Source organism: Malurus melanocephalus, unplaced genomic scaffold, assembly GCF_030028575.1.
Source record: "Malurus melanocephalus ecotype Western Australia unplaced genomic scaffold, MMel_1.1 scaffold_251, whole genome shotgun sequence".
Classification (NCBI taxonomy): Eukaryota; Metazoa; Chordata; class Aves; order Passeriformes; family Maluridae; genus Malurus; species Malurus melanocephalus.
Genome location: NW_026623483.1, coordinates 320,246 through 343,329, shown reverse-complemented (window position 1 = coordinate 343,329; position 23,084 = coordinate 320,246). Strand labels below are relative to the sequence as shown.

Genomic DNA, 23,084 nt, shown 5'->3' with positions numbered 1-23,084 from the left:
GAATTTCTGATTCCCATTAAGACATTCCTATTTAAGCTGTTTAAAAAGAAACAAAAAGCAACCCAACAATCAGTCATTTCATCTCAGAGACCAAAGAAGATTAACCACATTTCCTAAATTGCTTTTCTGATAGGCTCTCTCTGTTGTAGCATTTGCTGTCAACAAAATGGAACATTTCTGCTAAGGTTCAGAGATTAGGAATTCTCCTTAAACTTAATTCTCAGGAGTCAACACTGAAAAGGGAACTGAAGTGTTCTGTAACGTCACTGGCAGCCCTTGTTTGTGCAGGCCCCAGTCTCTGTCAGAGCTYGGTTTTATCCTCAGTGCACAGGAAGAAAATGCTGTGGGTTCTGTTTAAACAAGGACAGAGTGAAGGGAGCAAGCAAGGGAGTGAGAAATGAGTCCTACCTGCACCAAGGCATCCCTGAATTCCTGCTCCCACATGTTCCAGCCTAAGAGAGGGAGGCTCAGGCTCCTTCCAGTTCCTTTCTGCATTCACCAGGGTTTGTGCAGGTGTTCAGAGGCACCAGGGAGGCTCCAGCTGCCCCTCAGTTAATTACCAGAGTTTTCTTCTACTCCACTTCATAAAGGAGATTTTTTAAAGCATTAACTCCCTCCAGCTGATTCTGCACTGGCAACGAGGTGGTTTGTACACAGTGTGGGAAACTGAGGCWATGGAACCTACCTAAAGAGGCAAGAAAATGACCCAAAAGGCAGCAAGCTGCCAACTCTCTCCTTACAGTCAGAATGACTAAATCCCATAAATGTCTGGCTGTGCTCTGGGAAGCAGAGTTCTCCCAGCACCCTCCGTCCCAACTGCTYGTTTTCTTCTCCATTTGCTTTATTGTTTGGTAAACCAGCACTTACAATCACTTTTTGTATGTGATGTACGGGAGTATTAGTATATTTTCTTGTTATACAAGGGAGGAGTATAAAATAGTTTTCTGATTTCTTTCAGAAGCAAATGACTATTTTATTTTTTAAGAGCAATTGATTGTGAATCACAGAGTATAAAAAGAAAGATAAGCCAAATATATACCTTTATGTAAATTAAGAAATAAAAGTATTTAAAATGTACCTCCTGGCTCCTTTTCTTGTGTCACCTCTTGGCTGTGCACTCCTGTGGTTGCTGCCTGCACGGCTGATCCCTGGGATAAGGCTGTTCCAAGCTTCAGCAGCCACAGAGCTGCGAAGGTCTTACCCGGACACCAGCCTGCCAGGAGTTCACTGAGAAATAACTCCAGGAACAGGGAAGGTGCTGGGTTACAGCCTCCTTTTCCCTCTGASCTGGATCCAACTGGCATCAGCACTGGGGCAGTCAAAGTATGAAATCGGGTGTCTGCCAAGGAAGGAGGGGACCTCCCTTGGAATGGAGAACATGACCTCCTTCCCTCCGAATTATGATAACTTTGAAATTAAGGGGGCTTTCAGGCAAAGATATGGGAAAAGGAATAACAGTTCTTTACTAGTATGTACATGTATAATCAGGCAAACAAAACAACAACGGCAGCAACAACAAACAAAACCAGAGACCCACGCACAGCCTTCTCTCAGCTGCCGAGCACCTTCCCCTTTGGTGCAGTTCCAGTCACAGCCGGCAGGGGCGCTGGGGGCTCCCGGCGATGATTCCGCCGCGCCTGCAGGGGGCGCTGTGGCGCGAGTTCAGCCGCGTCTCCTTCACCGGGAGAATGGCGGGAGGGCGGGATRGCGGAAACCTCCGAGTGCTTCAATGGCAGAGGCAGGCACAGCCCTGGAGTGACAAACACGATGTAAAGGAAACTCCACAGCCTCAGCAGGGCTGCAGGAGTTGGGTGGATACGGAGTGCTGGATTAGAGTGTCAGGAAAATGTCTGAGGCAGCGGCAGAAAATGACAGGGCTGGGCAGTGGCAGCCGGGCTTCTCCACAACTGCTGCTGCTGCAGCCAGGGAGATCCCTCTGGGAGGGGGGACGAGGCTGGGGTCCCTGGTTTTCCCTTGAGATACCCCAGTGGATGGTGAAGGTCCTTTTCCAGTGAAATTGGGTGTCAGTAAGGGCCCAGTTCAACAGCTGCTCCCACGAGCAAAGACTCACCCACAGCAAGGAAGGAGCAGTACAGGGCTGGACTCCGGCAGTGGCAGCGAATTCTCCTCACAGGAAGGAGCAGCTCCACCCTCCTCCTCCCCACAGAGAGAGAGAGACAGAGACAGAGACCCTGAGCCAGGAGCTGCGTCCAGACCCCTCCCTCCAGCCCAAGTCTTGTGGTATCTCTGCCCCTCCAAGAGACACCTCCTGCACTGGGGAAGGAGTCAGTGGTGGGCACACAGGTGGGGTCCTGCTCCTGCCCCATTTAGGTGCCTCACAGCACAGCTGAAGGACCTGGCTGGCAGACTGATSAACATGGGTGGTGTGTGGGAGCCATGGGTCAGGTGCTCAGGAAAATGGGCAGGRAGCCAGGAAATTAATTCCCAAGTGGTCCCACAGTGGGCATCAAGGCTGCCTTTCTCCAGTGATCCTGCAGCAGCCATGCCCACCAACCTCACAGGATGCTAGCTTGTGGAAAAAAGGAGTGAAGGGGCTGATCCAGCTGCATCAGGAGCCCTGCAGCTCTGCCTTGGGCTGCCGTGACACACACATGGGTGTCTAACGCTCTACTGACCCCTCCCACAGCACCCTGCAATGCCTCCCTCAAGTGTCCTTCTCCTTCAGCACAGGGCAAGTGTCCAGGCCAGGACACCGTAAAAGCAAAAGTTCTGTCACTTAAAAAATCACCCCGATGGCCTTTTGTCTGCGCTTTTCAGGGCTCTCAGCTTAATCATTCTTGTAAATGACTTGATTAAGAATAATTTTCCAAATTCTGATGTTCCAGCAGATAGATAAGCTTTGAAGCTCAGCAGCTTTAGCTGCCATCCATCAAGCACTCCTAACAAGAGTGTGCTGTTCACACCAGGTTTGGATCATGGCTATGCCAGTGTGTGTGTGTGCAACCCCACACACTCACTCTCTGTCCCCACTTCACAAACCCTCCCTCACTCTCTGTAGAGCTCTCACAGGGCCACCCATGCTCTGACAAACAACAGCCTCATGGGCTGGCACAGGGTGACCACCCTGACCCTCTCCTGAGCTGGAGTGTRCAAGCTGATGCTCTTTGTGCTGCAGTGCCCTGGTGCCACTGCTGTATTTACATTTATCATGTTGTACAAAGAGTGCTGATTGCTTGATAACCTCTCCTGAGCAAGTCCAACACTGYACCCCAGAATGCCTAGCAAAATCTCTGTATGACATTCAGGATATTACATCAGAAATCACAGAATCATGGAATGGTTTGGGCTGGAAGGACCATAAAGACCATTTAATTCTACCCCMCTGCCATGGGCAGGGACACCTTCACTATTCCAGGTTGCTCCAAGCCCTGTCCAGCCTGGCCTTGGACACTTCCAGGGATTGGGCAGTCACAGCTTCTCTGGGCACCCTGTGCCAAGGCCWCMCCACCCTCAYGGGGCTCCATGTGCCTGGATTTGTCCCAGGCTTTGGCCAGTCTACAGCATTGCTTCCTTCCTCAGCTTAGTACCCAGGGCCTGTGGCTGTTTTCTTGCAATCAGAACAACCCTTGAGCTCTGCCAAAGAGCTCTGAGCCCAGGACAACTAAGAAAAGGCTTCATTTAAATCAAAACATGCTCGCTCCTCTAGAGCCCTAAAGGTCGAGCAACAGACAGGACATGAATCAAGTAAAATGAAACCTTTGCGATTGCTAAAAGGCCCAAATAAGTGCCAGGGAAACACAATTTGACTTGGTGGATTAGTGACTGCATTCTATAAGCTGTGCATCAAAGTCAGCCTACAGTCAGGTAATTTAATTGGCAAAAGAGTTGTTAGGGAAATGCTACTTGCCCTGCAGCTCTCCTGTCCTTTTTCCCCTTGACCACTCTGGAAGTCCTGGAGACTGAACACACTGATAAACACAGAAGGCAGAGGTCAAATCTTTTGGAAAATATAACAGTTTAAAAATTTTTTTAGTCAGGAGCTTTGTTTGCCTTTGCCTCAGGAAAAGAAATTCTAAGTTTCYTTCCAGGGCACTKTTCCACCAGGTGGGATCTGATGAACTCAACATTGCAACAGACTGGGARCAGCACAAAAGATAATGACCATSAACGGCCATCAGTGRCCATCAGTGACCATCAACGGYCATCAGTGGCCATGAACAGAACATCAGCTCCAAACCTCACCCCTGGTGTGGTCAGAGGCACCTGGTCTGGGAAAAGAGAGGTAAGAATGAGAACCTAATTAGCATCAGAGGCAAAAAAATCAAGATYCAAYAGGAAACCAAATACTGAGAACTATGCAATGTTGGACCAATGAACATTGAACYAGCGAAGTTCTATGGGTTTTGACTGTATAAAGTTTGRRGAAAATCTTGTAAAATSAATGTRTCATGGAATAATTTTCTCTGCATATYYGGACTATGTGTGGATGAAACWTYCTGTTGCACATCCTGACCAGAAATAAAATAATGCCTTGACTCTCCTAATACTAAAATGTYGCTAAGAGKGTTTTTGTTTTTCCTGCAGTTTCAGTGACAAGTCAACCTCTCCAGCCTGACAGCTGACATCTGGCACTACCCAGTGGCCATCCCTCTGTCAGGAACAAGAGCTGGCACCGCTTTGGCCTTGTGCTTTGCCCTTCCAGAAATAACGGTGCCAAGCTGATCCACATGAACTTTTCACTGCTGCAGTGACCCTGGCAGGTATCCCAGAGCAGCTCAGCCAGGCTCTGTGTCCTCACATGGGCAAGGACTTACCCAGCGTGCTGGCTGTGGGTGCCACAGATGTGTTCTCTGCAGGCAGGTGGAGGTTCCCTCCCTAAGCTGCCTGGAGAGAACCCTCTCATCCAGCTCACTCCAGGCTCTCACCAGCCTGCTGTTTCTCCTCCAGTTCCACAMAGCAGTAGCACAAAATCCCAGGATGTCCTACTTATATGCACAGAGAGAAAGAAATCATTAGAGCTCAGATCTGAAGCCCCWGGTCCCCTCTGGAGCCCCTCTGGATCATTAAACACGGACAGCCCTGACCTGCCAGCCTCCYGTGTGCTTCATTTGCTTAATACATGAAAAGTCATCACTCAGGGGACAGCTGGAGGGGCTTAGCTGGGATTGAGGTTTTAATGAGGCAATGAACCAGCTTTCAGCAGTAAATGGCAGAGGCAGGGCAGCGTCCCCAGTGCCAACGAACCTCTTTGGAGCAGAGGCACCTTTTTTCCTGGAGACATGATTGGCAATAATTCCCAACACCTTCTGCCTGGGAACAGAAATTTGCAGCTCTTCTGCAGGCTGCAAYAGCAGCTATTCCAATCAAAAGCCTACAGCCACCTCTAGATGAATCAGTGCTTTGGGAGAAAAGGTCCAGCAGGGTGAGTCCAGCCCTGAATTGCTCTGACAAGCGTGGGAGCAGCACAGAGAGCAGGAACCAGCCACGTCCTCAAGGTCTGATCTGCACTGTCCTGGCCCCACCCCTGCAGCCCAAATCTCCGTGCTGCCTGGGGAGCTCTGCAAACCCTGCTGAGGCTGGAGGCCAACAGTCATCAAGGGTGACTGGAGAGGTCGTCAATGTGCACAAGGAGAGCTGCCCTTCACCTCCTGCCCAACCTGTGCCAGTGTCTGAAAGGCTCCTGACTTAGAGAGTCCAGAGCCTGCCCACTCCTCCTCATGGACAAGAGCTGTGTCCTCCAGGGCACCACCACAGTCCTGCCTCCCCCAACTGCCCAGGCAGGCAGCCGTGGAGGCAGGAAGTGAAAGGCAGGCAGAGGACACGCTCTGCTGAACTGTGGGCACAGAAACTCCAGCCCTCACCTGCTGCTCACAGCACACACCCTGGATGTGCAGCTCAGCTTGGGGGATCGCTGCTGGGGCAGGGAAAGGGGAAGCTGCACCTCCCCAGGGCTCKGCAGTGGGATGTGTCTGTGCCACTGCCAGCTGCTGTCTCCCAGGAGTTCTGTGCCATTTGAGCAGAGAATCATCGCAAAGGCAGATAAATAGCCAAGGGCAAACACAGTCCTTTGCAGCTCTTCTCTTACTCTCTCCAAAAGCAATATGACATTTCCAGTGCCCTTATCTCTGCCTCTTGGTACAGACCCACCTGCAGGATGAGTGCCAAAGGCACAGCCCTGCTCCAGGCCCTTCCCTCTGCCAGCAGCAGCTTCTGCCAGGAGCCAGCACCAAACTCCTCTGCAGGAGGAAGGAGCACTGAGGCCTTCAGAGAATCACTAAGGTTGGAARAGACCTTTAACATCATCAAGWCCAACCATCACCCAGCACTGCTCCCTCAGATGCTGGGAGGAGTCAGGCCCAGGCACCAACACCCATTTCTGGCATCCAGGAGCAGGGTGCTCAGCAGGTGAGGAGGAGCAAGGGAGGCTTTAGCAGCAACTACAACATGAGTAGCATTWCAAACACTTGAGCTTTAGCTCTCAACAACAACTGGGTACCCTGCACATGGCAGAACCCAGTCCTGGCACTCTCCAAAGGGATGATGGCATTCCAGCATTCGGGAGCCTGAGGATAAATAAGCAGATGCAATTCCAGTCACCTTCCCGGACTGTTTGCTGCAGGCTTGCTGTTCCAGGTGCTTTGCATGGCTGCACACAGGCTGCTGGCCTGGCAGAGTGGCCAATCAATCAACCATTTCAATTGTTTCACTGATTTATTGATGTCTCTGCACTACCACAGRGGCCATGACCCCTCCTGCACCCAGCAGCAAAAAGCCAAGGAAACCAGATCATGATAGTTATTGACAATACCAGAGTGGCCAAATAGCTGACCCCAGAGTTTGCATGTGCAAACCCATTTAACCCCAGGCATTTYGGAGGCTGCATCTCCCACACTGGAAAAGCTGAGCTTAAGGAGCTASTTCTGAATCTTCCACAGGGCTTGACCACATTAACTCAGCAGTACCTACACCCACCCCAATTCCCCAGGGAATCCAAACCAGCCTCTCACTTCTGCCTTGGGAAGTCATAGAGACAGGATTCTTTGGCACTGCAAATGAAGAGAGAGTGGGCATCTCCCAGAACCTGGAGGATATGTAATCTCCTGAAGCTCTCTGTGCTCTAGGCTGAATTCTCCATACAAGCCTGATCCACAGCTTTAGAGCTCAGCATCATGAAAGATTTATTTAAAAGTCATGGAAAGCATAAAAACTATAGATATAAAAGATATTTCAACAGTCTACTGAGCCATGCATCTTGGTGAGTCCATGATTTTACTCCCGCAGCACTGGAGCTTTTTTCTCTTTTCTTTTTTTCTTGGATTTGTCCTGCTTCCGCTGGGTGGCTCTGCCATGTTTCTCCTGAGTCTCCTGGACAACACTCCCCTTGGTTTTCTTTGCAGCTGGAACCTGCTCAGCTTCATCATTTGCCTCACCTTTTCTTTTTCTGTTTCTGTTTTTCCTCTTYCTCTTCTTCTTCTTCTTGTCAGCCACAGCATCTCCTCCATTAGCAGTGGGGAAGGCTCCACCATCCGCCTCCATCACTCCATTCACCCTGACCCCCTTGTTCAGATTCTTTCTGCTGCCACCAGGCACGAGGCCTTTCTTCTGCTTGGGGGTTTCTGTTCCCAGGGGCTGCTCCTCTGGGGCTGCTGGTTCTCCATTTTCCCCAGGTGCCACCCCATTCTCCTGGATGCYTTTCTTGCGATTTTTGCGTTTCTTGGTCTCTGGCAGGAAGCCTTTTTTCTTCCGCTTAAGCAGCTCCGCTCCCTGTGCAGGCTTACTGGCTGTCTTCTCTTTCTTGGGCTTCCTGCAGAGAGAAAAAATCAAGGACAACTTAATTTACAGCCACGGAACAGTGTGATCCATGTGACAGACAGTCCACCAACACGCAGAAGCAGCAGAAAGATGCAGGAAGCACAGGATGAGGATGAGCGTTATCCATGGAGGTGCGGTAATGTCTCCCTGGCTGTCTTACCCTACTGGCCACACATGATCAGGTATCAGACACATCAGTCCTGTTTCCCATCAAAGACCAATCCCAAGATGTGTAAGCACACAGAACAATGAGCCCGCTATTATTCCAAACCAGCATTARTGAGTGTCTGAACCCCACCAAGCAAAGAGCTCCATTTAACTTTGACTCCATCCTGGGCTCACTGCCTTGACTTCCTTTCTCTTCCCATCTCCCCATATCATTGTACATAAGCAGGACAGGCAGGCAGGCCCCCAGACAAGGCAAAATGCAGGATGCCAAGCACACATACGTGTAATTCAGCCAGCGCATGACATTCCAGTAGAGAGAGTCGAGCCGTGGTGAATTCCCAATGTCTTCCAGTTGGTTCAGGGTRAGCAGCACTTTCTCCACCTCCATTAAGTTCACGTTCAGCTTCTGCAAAGGGCAAGTAGAGGCAATCTGCAGAGTGAGCTCAGGAGGGTGCTGTCAGCAGCAGGGCACAGCCCATCCTTAGCAAAAGGCTATGGCAGGAATTACCAATCCTGCCTGGCTTCTCCAAGCCACTGCCTTGAGTCCATTTGTACCACCACTTCAGTTTGGGGCAAAGAACTATTGAGTCACACCACACCATCAGGTACAGGGTTTGCTTGAAAACCTAAATTTTTACCATGAGAGGCATGAGTCTAACAGAACTGTMGTCGCATAAAAAGGACTGGAGGGTTCTTCAGTCCTTTTTCCTTTTCAGTCCATGGATGGGAGCAGGGAAAAGAAGACACACGACCATGTACCCATCCAGGAGAAAAGCAGCAGCATTTTCAATTTGGTATCTRAAGATTTGGCACCCTCTTCTGTAAYCTAGTGGATAATCTCAGTCAAACCAGGCAGAAAGGGGTGTTTCAAAAGTTACTCAACTGCTACAACAGCCTTGGAAATAATCTCTCTTCTCCATCCACTTTCCTGTTAGATCTTCACAAAGACCTAACAGGTTGTGGTATGAGCTCAGGGCTCATCAGTAGGAAACTGGGCTTCAGCAATTCTGCTACTTGTGGTGTTTTCCTCCAGTAAATAAGACTACATTAGACACATATTCTGTCACCTATAGAAAACCTTCTCATGCTCAAAAAMGTAATTTTTCATTAGGGAAAACAAAGCCCCAGAACAAAGTTTCACTCCTCCTCTTAAAGCTACTAAGTCTGTTTTGGGGAATCAGGATCTCTGGCATTCAGTAGAGAGGAAAGAGTAATCACCTGAGACAAAACCCACCCTCACTGCATCCCAGGTTGTATTTCAGCTGCTGAGAAAGGAGATGCCACAAGTATTTGCTGAACACAGATTCTTCAATGAGCCCCTGGAGATCAGCTCGTAACAGGTACAAATCACTCCTTCAGACAGGAGGGCTCTTCRGATCCAACCAGGTATTCCCTCTAGGGGGACTTTTGGTAGGAAATGAGGTGGGATGTAGCAATCACATGGCAAAACCCAAGCATTTAAAAGATACTTGGAAAACATACTGGCCATCTACTGGGTCACACACTCACCTGCCCTGTCACAGTTTTAAGGAGAAAGTTCAACAGYTCCAAGCTCTTGGCAACTTTCTCTTTCTCAGCCTTCATCATGGGTTTTCCAAGTGTTTTCAAACACTGCAGATTAAAAGGGAAGATTGAGAAGAAACATTAGATGGGAAAACAAATCACACTCCACAGGAGAAATCAGAAAACAAGTAATGAATAGCAGGATTCACCCATCAGCAAAGTAATTCTGGAACACAAACTCCACCAAACTCTGAAAGGCACTTGRTGAAAGCTCCTGATGCCTAGGTTAATTAAGAAACAACTGGACAAAATAAAAGCAAGCAATTACTACAGAGGCACAACCTTGCTCCTGTCCCTGATTCCTAAGATAAAGTACAACTGGAGATGTTTACCTGGAGAAAAAGAGGTACAATAATCCCTGACCCGGCCCTGGGAAGGCCAGGAAGCTGCCAGACTCACCTGAGGGACCACAGCTACTCAGCTGCAGGAGCTGGGACTTCCACATAAAGCACTACTGCAAAAATCCATTAAGACTCATGCACAGGAAATCCCATGTGCCAGCCCAGAACAGGGCTTGTCAAATTTAAGTTCACTGAAACAACTGAGGGGAAAATCTCCCCTGTGTTCTCTCTATGTACTGCAAGGTTTCTGAGACACTGAAAGGTCTGGCTTAGAGGAAAATCACTCCAAAGACAGGTCAAATAAAAGCCAGTTATTTACAAAAAGGGCAGAAAATAGTCATAAAAAGGCAGCTGGATCAAAGAGGGGCCCAATGGCTCAGGGGCACTGATATTCTGCATCAGGGTCCTTCATCCCTGCTTACATGATCTTTTTCCTCCCCACCCTGTTTCTCAGCACAGCAAACCCCACATGCACCACACTGATATGAAATAGGTTTTGCAGGGACGAATGTGCTGTGAACAGTGGCATGTCCCATCAAAGACTGTTCCTCTAGAGAAGGCTGCACTTGTCGCCAAGCCCTCCCTTCCTTGCAATTTGGACATTTCAACCCAGCCAAAGGGAGAAGTCCACCCCAGGCTCCACATTCTCAATTACTCAGGATGAAAATTCCCTGCCCCAAACCCGTACCCAGCAGTGGAAGGTCACTCCCAGATCTGTATTCCAATCAGACTGGAAGCAATTTAAGGACTCAGCAAACTATTCTCCATCTACATGAGCATAAAGTTGGCAAACAAAATAAAAAAAACCTTGCAGACACTCAGAGAAGTGAGAAATCTATTCCCCAAAGCAAGTTCTTTCAGTAATGACACTCGCAACAGAAAAATAATGATGCCCAGCAAGAGCATAGGGAACACTTTCRGCATAAAAAATGGGGAGACAAGGTAACATGTCTGCAAAACCAGCAGCCTTCAAGTAGAATTATTCACTATCTGCACAGGCTCCACACCCTTGGAGTATCTTTTTTAAATAATAAAGGTACAGTTATYTCCTGTTCAGGATGGTCCACTCAAGCCCTGTATTAGAAAGCCATTCTGCTGGCTGGAATTCAAGCTGCARCTTCATCTGACTATCAATAACTTGCTAATTACTCTCTCCTGATATAGACAGATGCACTGCAACTCTATTCCAGAGCTGTCATTAACCTACAAGGTCACACAATTCCACAGCTCTAAAGTCTCCCAGGTAAAAAGAGAAACAAATATAGGGTGTGTGATCGGAAAAAAAAAATCTTCACATTTAGGATATAACACCCCATGGGTCAGGCACATGCCATTTATTAGGCTTACTATTAATAATAAAAATAATAATAAACAAAAAAGACTGACTTACATAAACATTTTCTTTGCAWTTTGAAGGACAAAATATTGCCAGGCTAACAGTCATTCCTTGTTAAATCAGCTTTTTGAGGGGGGCTATTAGGTTGAGAACCTTATTTTGCTAAGTTGTGCACAGTAATAAGAGAAAATCAGCTTGGACTGTCAGCTCCTCAGGACAAGAAGAATCAGGGCCAGTGCTGTGAGATGGAGCCAGAGTGAAATCAACTGTCATTTCATCTTTTCAATATACAAACACTCTAGAATTAAAAAGGTGTTAAAAATAAATTGCATTTTCTCTTCACTGTATATGAGTGATGTAGACAACTGCATTTAAATCACGCTGGCTTGACTCTGCCTGTTCTCGCGTCCCTGATGCTTTGAAGGGTTTGAAATAAATCCTACTGAAGTCAACAGAAAAGTTCAGTAGCTCTGACACAAAACGTGAGGGGCAGATTTTCAGCAGTACACAAGTTTTCAGGTGTTGGGCAAACTGGGACATGCATCTAGTGCGGAGTGCCCAACCAAATTCATGTGGAACAAAAACAGTTGCTGGCCCAGCTGGAGGTGGAAAACATCACTGGTCTAGTGACTAAACATYCATATTAAAAGCAGTGTTGTGCATGAGTCTGGAAACACAACCACCGTTCCACCAGTATAAATAGCCAGAAGCAAACTGGTACAATTTAGATGCTCTGCAAACAAAGAGCTCCCTACTGAAAMGGATCACTTTAAAACAGCTCTCAAAGACCAGGAAGGAACAAGGAGGGTGAGTGGAGAAGCCAAAGGAGCAGGAAAGAAGCAGCAGATAATTCATTCCTACAGACTGCACAATTTTCTCTAACCCAGAAGCAGAAAGGATTAGCTTTAAGGAAGCTGAATTCAGATAAATTTTTATTGTTTCTCAAAATATGCCTTCTCCCTTTCCCTTCTGCTACAAAGAGTGTAAAACAAATTTGCTACTAAAGCACAAAACCACCACCACCTCAGTATGTAGTAGGTTGAAACAGTCAAACCTCCTTAAAGACTTGAGCCCAGTTCCTGCTCAGCCCAGAGTCACTTACTACCTTGATCTCACCACTCAGAGCACTTCCCTTTAGCATTCAATGAGATGGTATCTCTGACAGGGCATTGCTTCATTCTCCTCCTCCCTGTWCCAGCAGGGAATACAGAGTGGAGCATTTGCTTCCATGGGATTTGTGTTGTTTGTGTTAGTATGAGACACCAACACAACTGCACTCACTCTGGTTATGTAAAAGAAGCTGACTTTRGGCTGGCAAGCCTGGGGAAATGGCTCCCAGACAATGAGATCCCAAGCCTCTTCAACGGCAACAGAAGTCAAAAGCAGCTTTCCCAAGTATTTATAKAACTTAATCTCAAGTAATTATAAAACTTTCTGCTACGTAGGATACTGACCATTGCCTTCATTCTRTTCCCTCACTCAGGTCCCCAAGAGATGAAATCCCCTCTGCCACCCCGATTGCAGAGGTCAATCATTTTACAGGCCTACCCTGGGAATGTACGCAATCCAATCATAAAATAAAAGCTATAATGTAACAGATGGCAAACTGCAACACACGGCAAACATGCCTTAAAAAGAGAAGTAGTATTTCAGTCCTCTGCAGCACCCTTGGGAGTGCCTCAAACACAGATCAGATCACAAACACTTGCACAAGGCTGGTAAGGATCTGTTTTACATGGCAAGACTGAGGCACAAAGCAGGGGTTTGCTTCCAGCTRTGCTACAGGTCAGTGTGGAGGGTTAAAGGAAAACCCAGAAGAACTTGTCTAACCACCTGTTCTGTGATTCTCTGCCATGTGCTGTTCCAGAGGTATACAACTCCCTCTCTCCCTGCCCTCTGAAAGCATYACCAACCCAAGGGTCACACAACCCAATTACGCAATAGTAAAAACAGAGAGATCACAAGATTTATACCCAGCAGCAACACTGGCATCACTTACTGATTTATGTTGCTTTTCTCCCATTTTCTACTTTTCTTACTCTGCTGCTTCAGGAACAGCCAGTCCCATTTTACAGGATGTCTCAGTTCYAGTTCCAGCTCAGCAATACCTGTGATGGTTAATCATGCCTGTACATCTGAGCTGTCAGCAGATCTGGGCAGGTCATTTTCCAAAAGGAAAAGCTATGGAAGCAGCTTTCACAGCTGGAACTCCCATATCATCTCAAGCCAATACAGCAATACAGCTCCTGCCTTACCCTGCATGGATTCAGCTGGCAGAGATGGTTTTGTCTTGTTATGTCAGACATGMGGCTTCCAAAAGCCTCTAGCTATTCCTGGAGGGCACTCCTGGATCCAAAGTTCTCTGCTTCTCGGATTTCTACAAGAACTRCACACTGCCAGCATCTTAACATTATCAGTGGTTTTTATTATATCCCTCATTCCTGTATCACACATGAATATATCCCAACCACTGTAGGATCAATCTTCGTTCCATGTCACATTGCACTTCACAGCATTCCWCCATCTTCACCAAGTGTAAAAAAAGTCAGTCGGAGCACAGGAGGTGAATATCTGCAGTAATTCAGTCACACAGGTAGGACAGAGTGCCRGCAGGTAGTTACAATTGCACAGCTCAGTTTTAAGTCCAAAACCCCTGAAACCTGTCACTCGGCAGAAGTGGTGTATGTGCACCTAGAGACCAAAGTCAGCATCCCAGCCAGTGCCCAACTTCTGCAAGGGAGATGGCAATATGCTGTTACATGAAGCCAGGCAATGTTTTTGAAGTCTCCACATCCACACCCACCTGCACCTCTGCCCCTTTCACAGGAACCACTTGGGGACATACTCAGCCCAGACTCACAGGACACAGCAGCATCTCAAGTGCTGCAGACTGCCCTGCCACCAAAGACAAATACCATTTAATATTTATGCATTCCCAGCATGTTCTTCAGTCCAGCCCATTGTTTGAAACAAACAGCCCTTCCCCTCCGTGGGATCAGTCTGACAGATCCTTCAATGAGAGCTGGAGAAGCCYTGCCAATCTGCATTGTTTCTGCACACTACGCTACCTCCATCCATCCCCTTCTCTCACAGCAGACCAGACACTGATGGATCAATGTGACAGACACAGTGCCAAGTCCTTTCACACACACATCCCTCCATGACCTTACACCCTTGGACAGCCCAGGGCTCTGCAGGTAAAGTCTCTTCTCCAGCAACAGTGTTCAGCAAAGGTTCCACCCCTTGGAATGTCCCCAGCCACAACGAGGAAGTGGCAGAGGTCTGAGCTCCSAATGCTGAGATCCAAGCTGTGCCTCACCTCCGTGCTGCATGCAGGATCCCAGAGCAATGACACTGCCTGGGATTTTGCTGGTGGTGTGGCTCGGGTCCCTGTGGTGSAATCACACCCAGAGGGGCCCAGCAAGCACATCTGGGGCCCCACAAGCCATGTCCAGCAGCTGAGCCAAAGCACAAGACTTCCCACGTCACCATACAGGGGAGGTTTGGGAAGGGCAGAGCCTYCCTGTGTCTTTGAGAGGTTAAGGACAACCTGACAACCAACTGAAGGACTGAGTATTCTGTATGCTCACAGCTCTTACTATCATCCCATGGGAACACCCTCACCTTGCCTGTAATTGTGCTTTTGCTTCTCCTGAGAGGAAGGAGGTAAGTCAGCATCATTCCCACTATGACTGAGCCACACAAGCCATGACAGAGCCACGAATCAACTCTGAGCTTCCCAAAACCCAGACAGGCTGGTCCCAAATACTTCCTTTCACGATAATATTCACCATTTGATTGAACCCAAACCAGAACTTAAGGCTAAATCCTGGAAGACAAAGGGAGGAGGGAAGAGGARTATATCTCTTCACTCCAATTTCCATCCACCCACAGAGCCACATCCATTTCCAACTCCATGTACACCAGGTAAGCAGGCACACGGGAGAGCTTCTCACATTAACCACCTGACCAGCACAGCAGCTGCTGCTGAGAGCACCTCCTCCAGCATTCTCTCTCACTAAGTTTCTAAAGACTAAATGTCTAAATGTTCAAAACTTACTTCCTTTGCATCTGTAAAACAAACAAGTCATCAAGAAATGCTCCCGAAAGGAGGGAACCACCAAGTCTATGGTTGCCCCTGACTGAGAGAAAGAGAAGACAGGGGACTAAGCAGACCCACATACTAAAGGATGTAAATAAAAGATATTTTTGGTGATGTTTATTTTGGCTGTTATTAGAGGGAAGAGAAAAAAAATCCAGAAGTCACTCTCACAGAAAATATCAACACTCTCCCAAGTTTAATGATCAGATTTTTTTTTCCAAAAGCCATAGGAAAATGCAGCAGAGAAAAACCACACAGGACAGCTGAGGGAACAGAGGAGAAGGAAGCCTCCACAGAGACATCCAGTATTCTGAAAGCATATCGAAGATATCAGTTAAATCACTGCTGGCCTCATTTTACAAGCTAAGAGGCTGAGAAAGGGCAATGAATTAAGAATTTATAAAGATGGACASATAAAATTTCAGACAATCTTCAAGGAAAAAAAATGAAGAATGGCTTTTTTAGAGATCTGATTAARTCACTTTAATAATTTATCTCCCTACAAATTAAAATACTGATAATCAAATGTGATGCCCTTCAGAAATTAAGGGCATGTCTACACTGGAAGGCCAGACAGTACTTCCCTCTCTCCCCCACACATCCTCAGTAGCTCCACATAGTTATTTTAAAGCCCTCATCAAACACCACAATAGTAACCCTGGGATGCCACACAACAGAGGTCTTCAGGGAGCACACAGTAACTTTCACATGATATGGAAAACTGGTCTAGGGTTATCTATGGCATCCCCTCCCAGGCCATGTAATTCCCCATCTGCCTACATCCATGCCTGCCCAGTCCAAGCCTAAGCAACCACCTAGTGTATGGAGGCATCAAATGCACCTCACTGGGATTATGTGTAATTATTTGAAAGTCCTCAGAACTGGTAACTGGGAGTGCTTTGGTCTTGCACTGAACTTAGGTATCAGATTCTGTCATCACTTTTACAGTGGAGGATGCCTTGATCCCGGTTTGGTTTCAAACAGCCAGCTGGAACACTGTCTACGTGTGATACTGACAAAACAAAGGGAAAAACAGTAGTAAAGTTTGTCTCTTATGATGTTCTTACTGCAGAAGAAAGATAAAGGAAAACATCAGGTAACCACTGTGTTCAAGCCAGAGAAAGTAGTTTTAACAACAGCTTTCCAAGGGCTGTTCTGTTTTGAAGTTCACAGCCATTAAATATGTACTTTCTGGACTATTCCCACTCCCTTTGACTTTCACATTGTAACTGGGAGTTTGAGAGTAATTTGGGAGTTACACAGAGCACCTCAACTCAGGACAGCAAGCCGGTCCCTAGGAAAGGGATGACAAAAAAAGGTAATGAAATTATATATTCAGAACCTGGAACTTCCTGCCCTAAATCTGTCACTGAGTTACTAAAAAATTGGCACAGGTTCAAGATCTCTCCAAAGCCAAGACAGCAATTTTGTTGCATATCAAAAAGAAAGCAGAAATATAACAAGGGAAGCAAACACCAAAAGGTGCACACAGTGACAAACCAGAGAGMTGAAAGATCAAATTGAGAGGTGCTGGATAGAGCCAACAAGAGTGTGTGAGCCCTAGCAGCAAACCCAGAGATCCCCCACCAAAACTGGGTGAGAGTTTCCTGCATGGAATGGGCAACTGGTCCTTTCAGGCTCTGTAATAACCTCACTGTGTGACTCGGGGCAGCCTGAACTCACAACAGTCAGCAGGGATGACTGTGGGACAGAGATGACTAGCCAACACACAGGGCTGTTCTGAAGCAAAGTTAAGAGACAGTCCAATTGTCCATGCACAAAAAGGGTCTCTGGGATATCTCAGGAGACCCGAGTTTGATTCTTGGCTCAGCTCCCAGCCAAGCAGTGTCACCAGTAAAACAGGATGAACGACTTCAGCAAAACAAATCCATTATATCTTTGGTTTCTGCAAAACACCTTCTCCATTACATCAACGACTCTCTGGTTTGAATTTCCTTTGTGAAGCACTTTGACACCTACTGATAAAGAACAAAGCTCTCCAACTGAAGATGTTGTTATCAAATGTTCCAGCACCACAAGTGGGCTCTGTCAYTTACAACATGAAACAACTCTATTGCTTTATACCATGAAGACAACTGAGCCATTCAGATCCCCAGTGTTAGAACAGACWTGAACAACTGTATGAAGGTTCTGCTTTGTGTAAAGTAACTATTTAGGACTTGGGAGGCCAAAACTGTGCCAGAGCTATTTTTCTGCTTCCTCAACTTTGCAGTGCAGGCTGTGGATGAGGCTTTCTGCCCAGGTGACCCAGCAGCACAAGCCAAGAGCATCAACAGCAAGCAGGACTCTCACACGAACAAGTCAACACCAAAGTACCCAATGGGATATCAAGACCTACCTCGCTGACAATAAGGAGAGGGCAAACATGGATCCCTCAYGGCTCTGATGTATGTTTTATAAGCACGCTTAAACAATTTGGGAACAAAAAAGGTCAAGTTAGCTTATGTAAGCACAAGAGCCATTGCCTCGCAGCAGCCAGAGCTGCTATTTTGGGAACCTGTCTCTTCACTTAATGTTCCTGGCCGTTGATTCTYCCTCTCTGCCTCTTAGCCTTGCCTGCATAATTCAGTGATATCCAAGACTGCACTTGTCTCACATTGCTTCTTCACCAGTTYCAGCTCATATCACTGCCTAAGCCCTGCAGATTTCCCTGGTGAGGATGCTCCTCACCAAGGGATGTCAGCAGGTATGCAATGCAATCCCTGGGGTGAGACAAGATAAGCAGGCAGGCACCAGGAGATAATACCTTGTTYTCTCTGACAGCCTTAAGCCTGCCATGGTAGTCCTGCACCTGGGGAGCTGCAGCCTATGAGCTGCAAATGTGACTGAGGACACAGAGTGTGGCAAAGCCTTCAGGTGATGGTCTCCTTGTGAGCAACAGCACTGTTTGAATTAACAGTGCACATCAATTAAAGAATTGCAAACCTCTCCCTGGGTCAAAGAAAGGTTCATAATTCTAGATTATCTTTTTTTTCCTCTTAAAACAGCTGTTTGTGAGGGATAGTGGCAGGAATGGCCAATGACAAAATATGCAGACATTTCAAGCAGAAGTAGGGCAATAAATATCATTTTCCACAGCATCCCACACTCTCAGTCCAGGTTCTCACAGGTAAGCACCCACATGCCAACATCTACCCTCTTACATACTCGCCTCTGAAATCACAGCTGACCAGGAATGGCCCATGGAAACAAGTCTCAGAAGAAAAGGGATGAGACTGAGCTGCAGGGGAAACCCAGAATTCTGCAAACGTCCTCCCAATCCTCCAACTAAGCAGGAGYGTGTGAGGACAGCAGTGACAGAAAGGACTATTGCTTAGTCCAAGCTCTTCCCAAACAAACTCATCCTGTAACTTCAACATCAGGCCTGGATCTTCTACCCAAACTTTAGCTTCTCTCTCAGCTGAGCACACAACTTCCCCCTGGAGATTCAGAGCTAATAAATTGTTCAGCAAGTTACTTTAATGGTGGAATACTCTTTTTGACAAATAGATACTTTCTACAGATTCTAAATTTGCTCAATTTCCAATCTCTGACTTCTGCTACAAGAGATTTTTTTACCCTCTCCAAAAGAGATCAGTGACACTATGAATATTGTTCTACTGCACCATGGAGCCAAGTGTTTCTACAGCTATTACTCAGAGAAGGGAGCATTTCTGCACCACCAAAAAGACACAGAATTCCCTGTGCAGCTTTTGAAAGCCTTGCAGCACAAGTGCCAACCTTTGGCTCTGAATCAAAAGTGTTATGTGGAATATAAAGACCTTGACCCCTTCTCACTACAGCAACATTWAACGTGCAGCTGCCAGTTCCACAGTGGCACACCAGCTGGGTTAAGTACATGGTGGGAGCAGGAGGGAGTGAGACAAAACCCACACAGGTWTGAACAACAACAGCAGTCTGTAAAAATGTTATCTCCAGGCTTTTTCAGGCCAAAAAGACAACCAGCACCTATATGCCACTGCCATTAAACAGTATAGGAAGCCTCCCTGCCCACWGGGTAAACCTTGGACAACCCAAACAAACTGACAGTATTTCTCAGGAATTTTTCTTCAAACCTGCATGACCACAAAAATGAGACGCACCGAGGAAACTTTGGTAGCAAAGCTCATTAGAAACTTGGATGGGTTGCAAAATGCTAAACCCTCTCTAACAAGGACAACATAAAGGCATTGTAAATGTTTGCGGTTTCCCAGTGAATCACTGAGTTCTGYGTGTGTTCAGTTGCTAGAGAGAAACATTGAGATGACCAGGTTGGGAGGAGTGGCATGTTTTATGTAGCTGAGAAAAAAAATCATACCCAACTCCACCCACTGGATTCCTGATATAATCTTTAAATAAAAAGTATTTAATGAAACCGAGGATTACCCACTTTCTCCAGAATTATAAACAGCATCTTTAAACTGTTTGTTTTAAACTTCCTTAGATTTCGTTTCTCCTTGAMAGAAAGAAACACATCTAATTGTTTTGTTTCAATACAGCAAATTAYAGAATAGCCTAAATTACCATGTAAMCAGCATCTGAAGAAGTAAGTAAAGAATGAAAGCTACCCGTAGAAAGAGGTCATTATTACAGCTACGTAGGCACTCCAAGACTGGAATATCCCATGTCACAAAGTGCAGTCACCACATCACAACATCAATTTGGCTGCGTGGTTCCCCCACRTCAATCCACAAGAACACAAGTGAACAGCATTTACTTCTTCAACCTCCTGCCCCACAGATCATGTCCCACATAACAGCTGCACCCAAAAACTGTCCTCAGGTGCAATTTGCACTTACCACTGACTCAGGAACTCTGCAATTTCTGTCACTGTTTCTTCTCTACAAGTTATTTGCTAATGTATTTTAGGGTTTCTGTGATATAAATATTAGCAAAAGAGTTTGGTCCTGAAGACCTGCAACGCACCAAAGGCCAAAAGGCCAGTGCACCTCAGCTTTACCTTTGTGGCCCTGAAGATCATTCCCATACAGAACTTCCATGACATGTCCTGAAATTAATGTTCACKATACCCTTTTTTTGTAGGTTGGGGKTTTTTTTGGTTGTTGCTTTGGGTTTTTTTSGTTGTTGTTTGTTTGTTTGGGGGGAGTTGTATGGTTTTTTGTTTGGTTTTTATTTGTTTGGTTTTTGTTTGGCTTTTGTTTGGATTTTGGGAGGGGAGTGGGAGGGGTCATTAGTTTKTTTTTTTTAAAACCACCTTAAATTGATCTGTATGAATGTGTTCCCCAGAATTTAAGCACTGTCTCTTGGATCCATACACAGCCTTACTGAGCTGTACCAGGCACATCACAGTGGTGTTACTGATGCCTGATGATTTTTGCTTTTCCTTTTTACGCTTGCTGTACCCTCTATGCATCCCCCTGTACCCCTTAGCCTCCATGCTTGTGATTCCTGTAGCTGGATATTCCAGGTCAGTTCTGGGGTTCTGCTGGGCAGAGAAACCAAACATCCTGAGGAAGGGGTCAGCGTGCCCTGTGCTATCTTAAACCTGAGGCTCCAGCCTTGGGTGAAGCCTTCCCTCAGGAACATCTTGTGTAAACTGAGCTCTGGCCTCATCCTGGGGGGATTCATTAGAATAGGGGGACATCACTGGATTTGTTAAGTCACTTATTGGGGAATCCTAGATATGCTCACTCCTGAAATCTATAAAACTTTTATCCGTGCTAAATATGGGTGTGCATCTTGCCATCAAGTTGTGCACCTGGGATCCCAAATACCGAGGTAAAAGCCTTTTATCCCTTTAACCATGTCTGTGTCATTATTAAAAATTGGCTGTCAAAGCAACATTACAAGAATTCTGCCAGCCTGGTGGGCACTGCTCAGACCTGGTGCCAGCAGGCACAAGGTCTCTAAGACCAYTTAAGCTGAGCACAGTCCCAGACTGCAGCTCTGAAACCAAGTACCAGACTAATAAAAGCAGTACCCATTACGTGTCATTTGTACATTCAACATGTTGGAGCTTGTTACCTCTGTCACTTGGCTGATGCTTCTGCTGAYCAATTCCTCCCATTCCTCCTCTGTAACGAAGAGCTTCAGTTCATGAAGTAGCAGAACCTTGTGGAGAAGGAAACAGGCTGAGGCCTGAAAGAGAAACGGGAGAGAACATGAAACTCTCCAGGCAAGCTGTTACTAATGTAAATGCCCTGCTAAAGGAAACAGCTATGCACACCATCCAGGGGAGGCCAGGTTACAAAGGCTGCATATCCTCACCAACATATGTGTCGCAGACTGGTTTGGATTGGAAGGAACCCTAAAGATCATTTCATTCCAACCCCCTGCCAGGGACGAGAACAGGGACAGGGACACTTTCCACTAGCCCAGGGTGCTCCAAGCCGTATCCACCTCGCCTTGAACACTCCCAGGGATGGGGCAGCCAAAGCTTCTCTGAGCAACCTGTRCCAGGGGCTCCCCACCCWCACAGGGAAGAATTTCCTCCTAATATCCAACCTAAACGTACCCTCCTTCAGTGATAGGCTCTGTTAGAAAACATTCTAGAGTCACCCTCAGGARATAGGGTGGTGGGTTTTGGTTCAATGCACATACACAAAAGAGAAGGTTGAATGGGAACAGAGGGATCATTACMGTTCTAGATTTAGGCATAAATATCCAAAACATGCTTTAGCAGCTGCCCCATGGGCATCACTACTGGTCTCCCCAAGTTTTCAGGCAACACCTTTGTATGACCGCATCCTTTTCTGTGCCCTGACAAATGCAATAGGTACAAATAATAAAAAAATAAAGCTGGCAGGAGAGCAAATGCTTCCTTTCAAAGTAATACTAGATGGGAACTGCTGTTCAGAGCAGCACTTGGCCTTGCCCCGGAGTCAAACTTGCGCATTAAGCCTCTACAACAACACAGCCATGAAAAGAGTGGCCACTAGAAAACCAACAGTAATCTGCAATCTTCTTACACATCCTTTTCTATTCCAGAATTCCTATTTTTAGGCTTTCTTAGGTACAACACAAAAATGCAGCATTAGGCAAAAGCAAAATATAGAAATGTACAAAATACAATAATGAGGATTAGTGCAAATAGCTTAGAGGATTTAAAGGGGAATTTTTTGTAGCAGCACGGAGTTAGTGAGCAACTATTCTATTCATATATGTTGCCCCTTGCTGCCATCACACAGACCAAAACTGAATGCAGTTACAAATATCAAAAATCMTAAGGAATTATAAAAGCTAATCTCATCCAAAGAAAGCAACAGCTGCTGTTCTTTAACCACATATCAAAGAAAACAAACGAGCAAAGTTTGTGAAGCTCCTTATCAAAGACATAATTGAGATCAAAAGTCCGAGACCTCAAAGATAAAAGCAACTTGGTGATACCTAACCTGGCCTCCAGATATTCCCTGGGTCCAAAAGAAGCAACCTGAAAAACATGGAGCAGGCGGCTAAAAATAGACCCAGACTTCTATCTGAGCATTTCCAGGGAACTCTTTACTGAATAATTCAAAGTGAGCAAAGCGAAGAAATTCCTGGATCTCCTGAGAGCAGTACAACAACCAGAGTTGTAGGCAGTGAAAAAGAACCTCTCGCAGGCTCAAGGAGGTCTGTGTTTCTTATACAACACACTCCCTGGGGCAGATGGGATACTCAACACAGGTTGCTCCCTGGAAAATACCAGAATCCGTATCTATGTCACAACAGGGTATGTCACACATCCTTGTAGGCCTATCTCCAGTTTGCACCAGCATGGCCAGTGAAGAGAATTATCCAAATAGAGAGAGCTTTCATTACACAAAACAGAAATTCTGTTCTTTACTGGAAGGTGAAAATGCAG

At 46.5% G+C, this 23,084-nt stretch overlaps 1 protein-coding gene across 1 annotated transcript in view; it reads right to left on the bottom strand.

Annotated features, from left to right (window-relative positions):
• Positions 1–6,651: 6,651 nt before the first annotated feature.
• Positions 6,652–23,084, bottom strand: part of MYBBP1A (MYB binding protein 1a) — a 56,892-nt gene continuing 40,459 nt past the window's right edge. Inside the window, exons 24-27 of the mRNA XM_057375505.1 lie at positions 21,269–21,382; positions 9,451–9,552; positions 8,223–8,347; positions 6,652–7,765 (exon numbers count right to left, since the gene is read on the bottom strand). Coding sequence (XP_057231488.1) covers positions 7,231–7,765; positions 8,223–8,347; positions 9,451–9,552; positions 21,269–21,382 — 876 coding nt within the window. The 3' untranslated portion in view covers positions 6,652–7,230. The remainder of the gene's footprint in view (positions 7,766–8,222; positions 8,348–9,450; positions 9,553–21,268; positions 21,383–23,084) is intronic.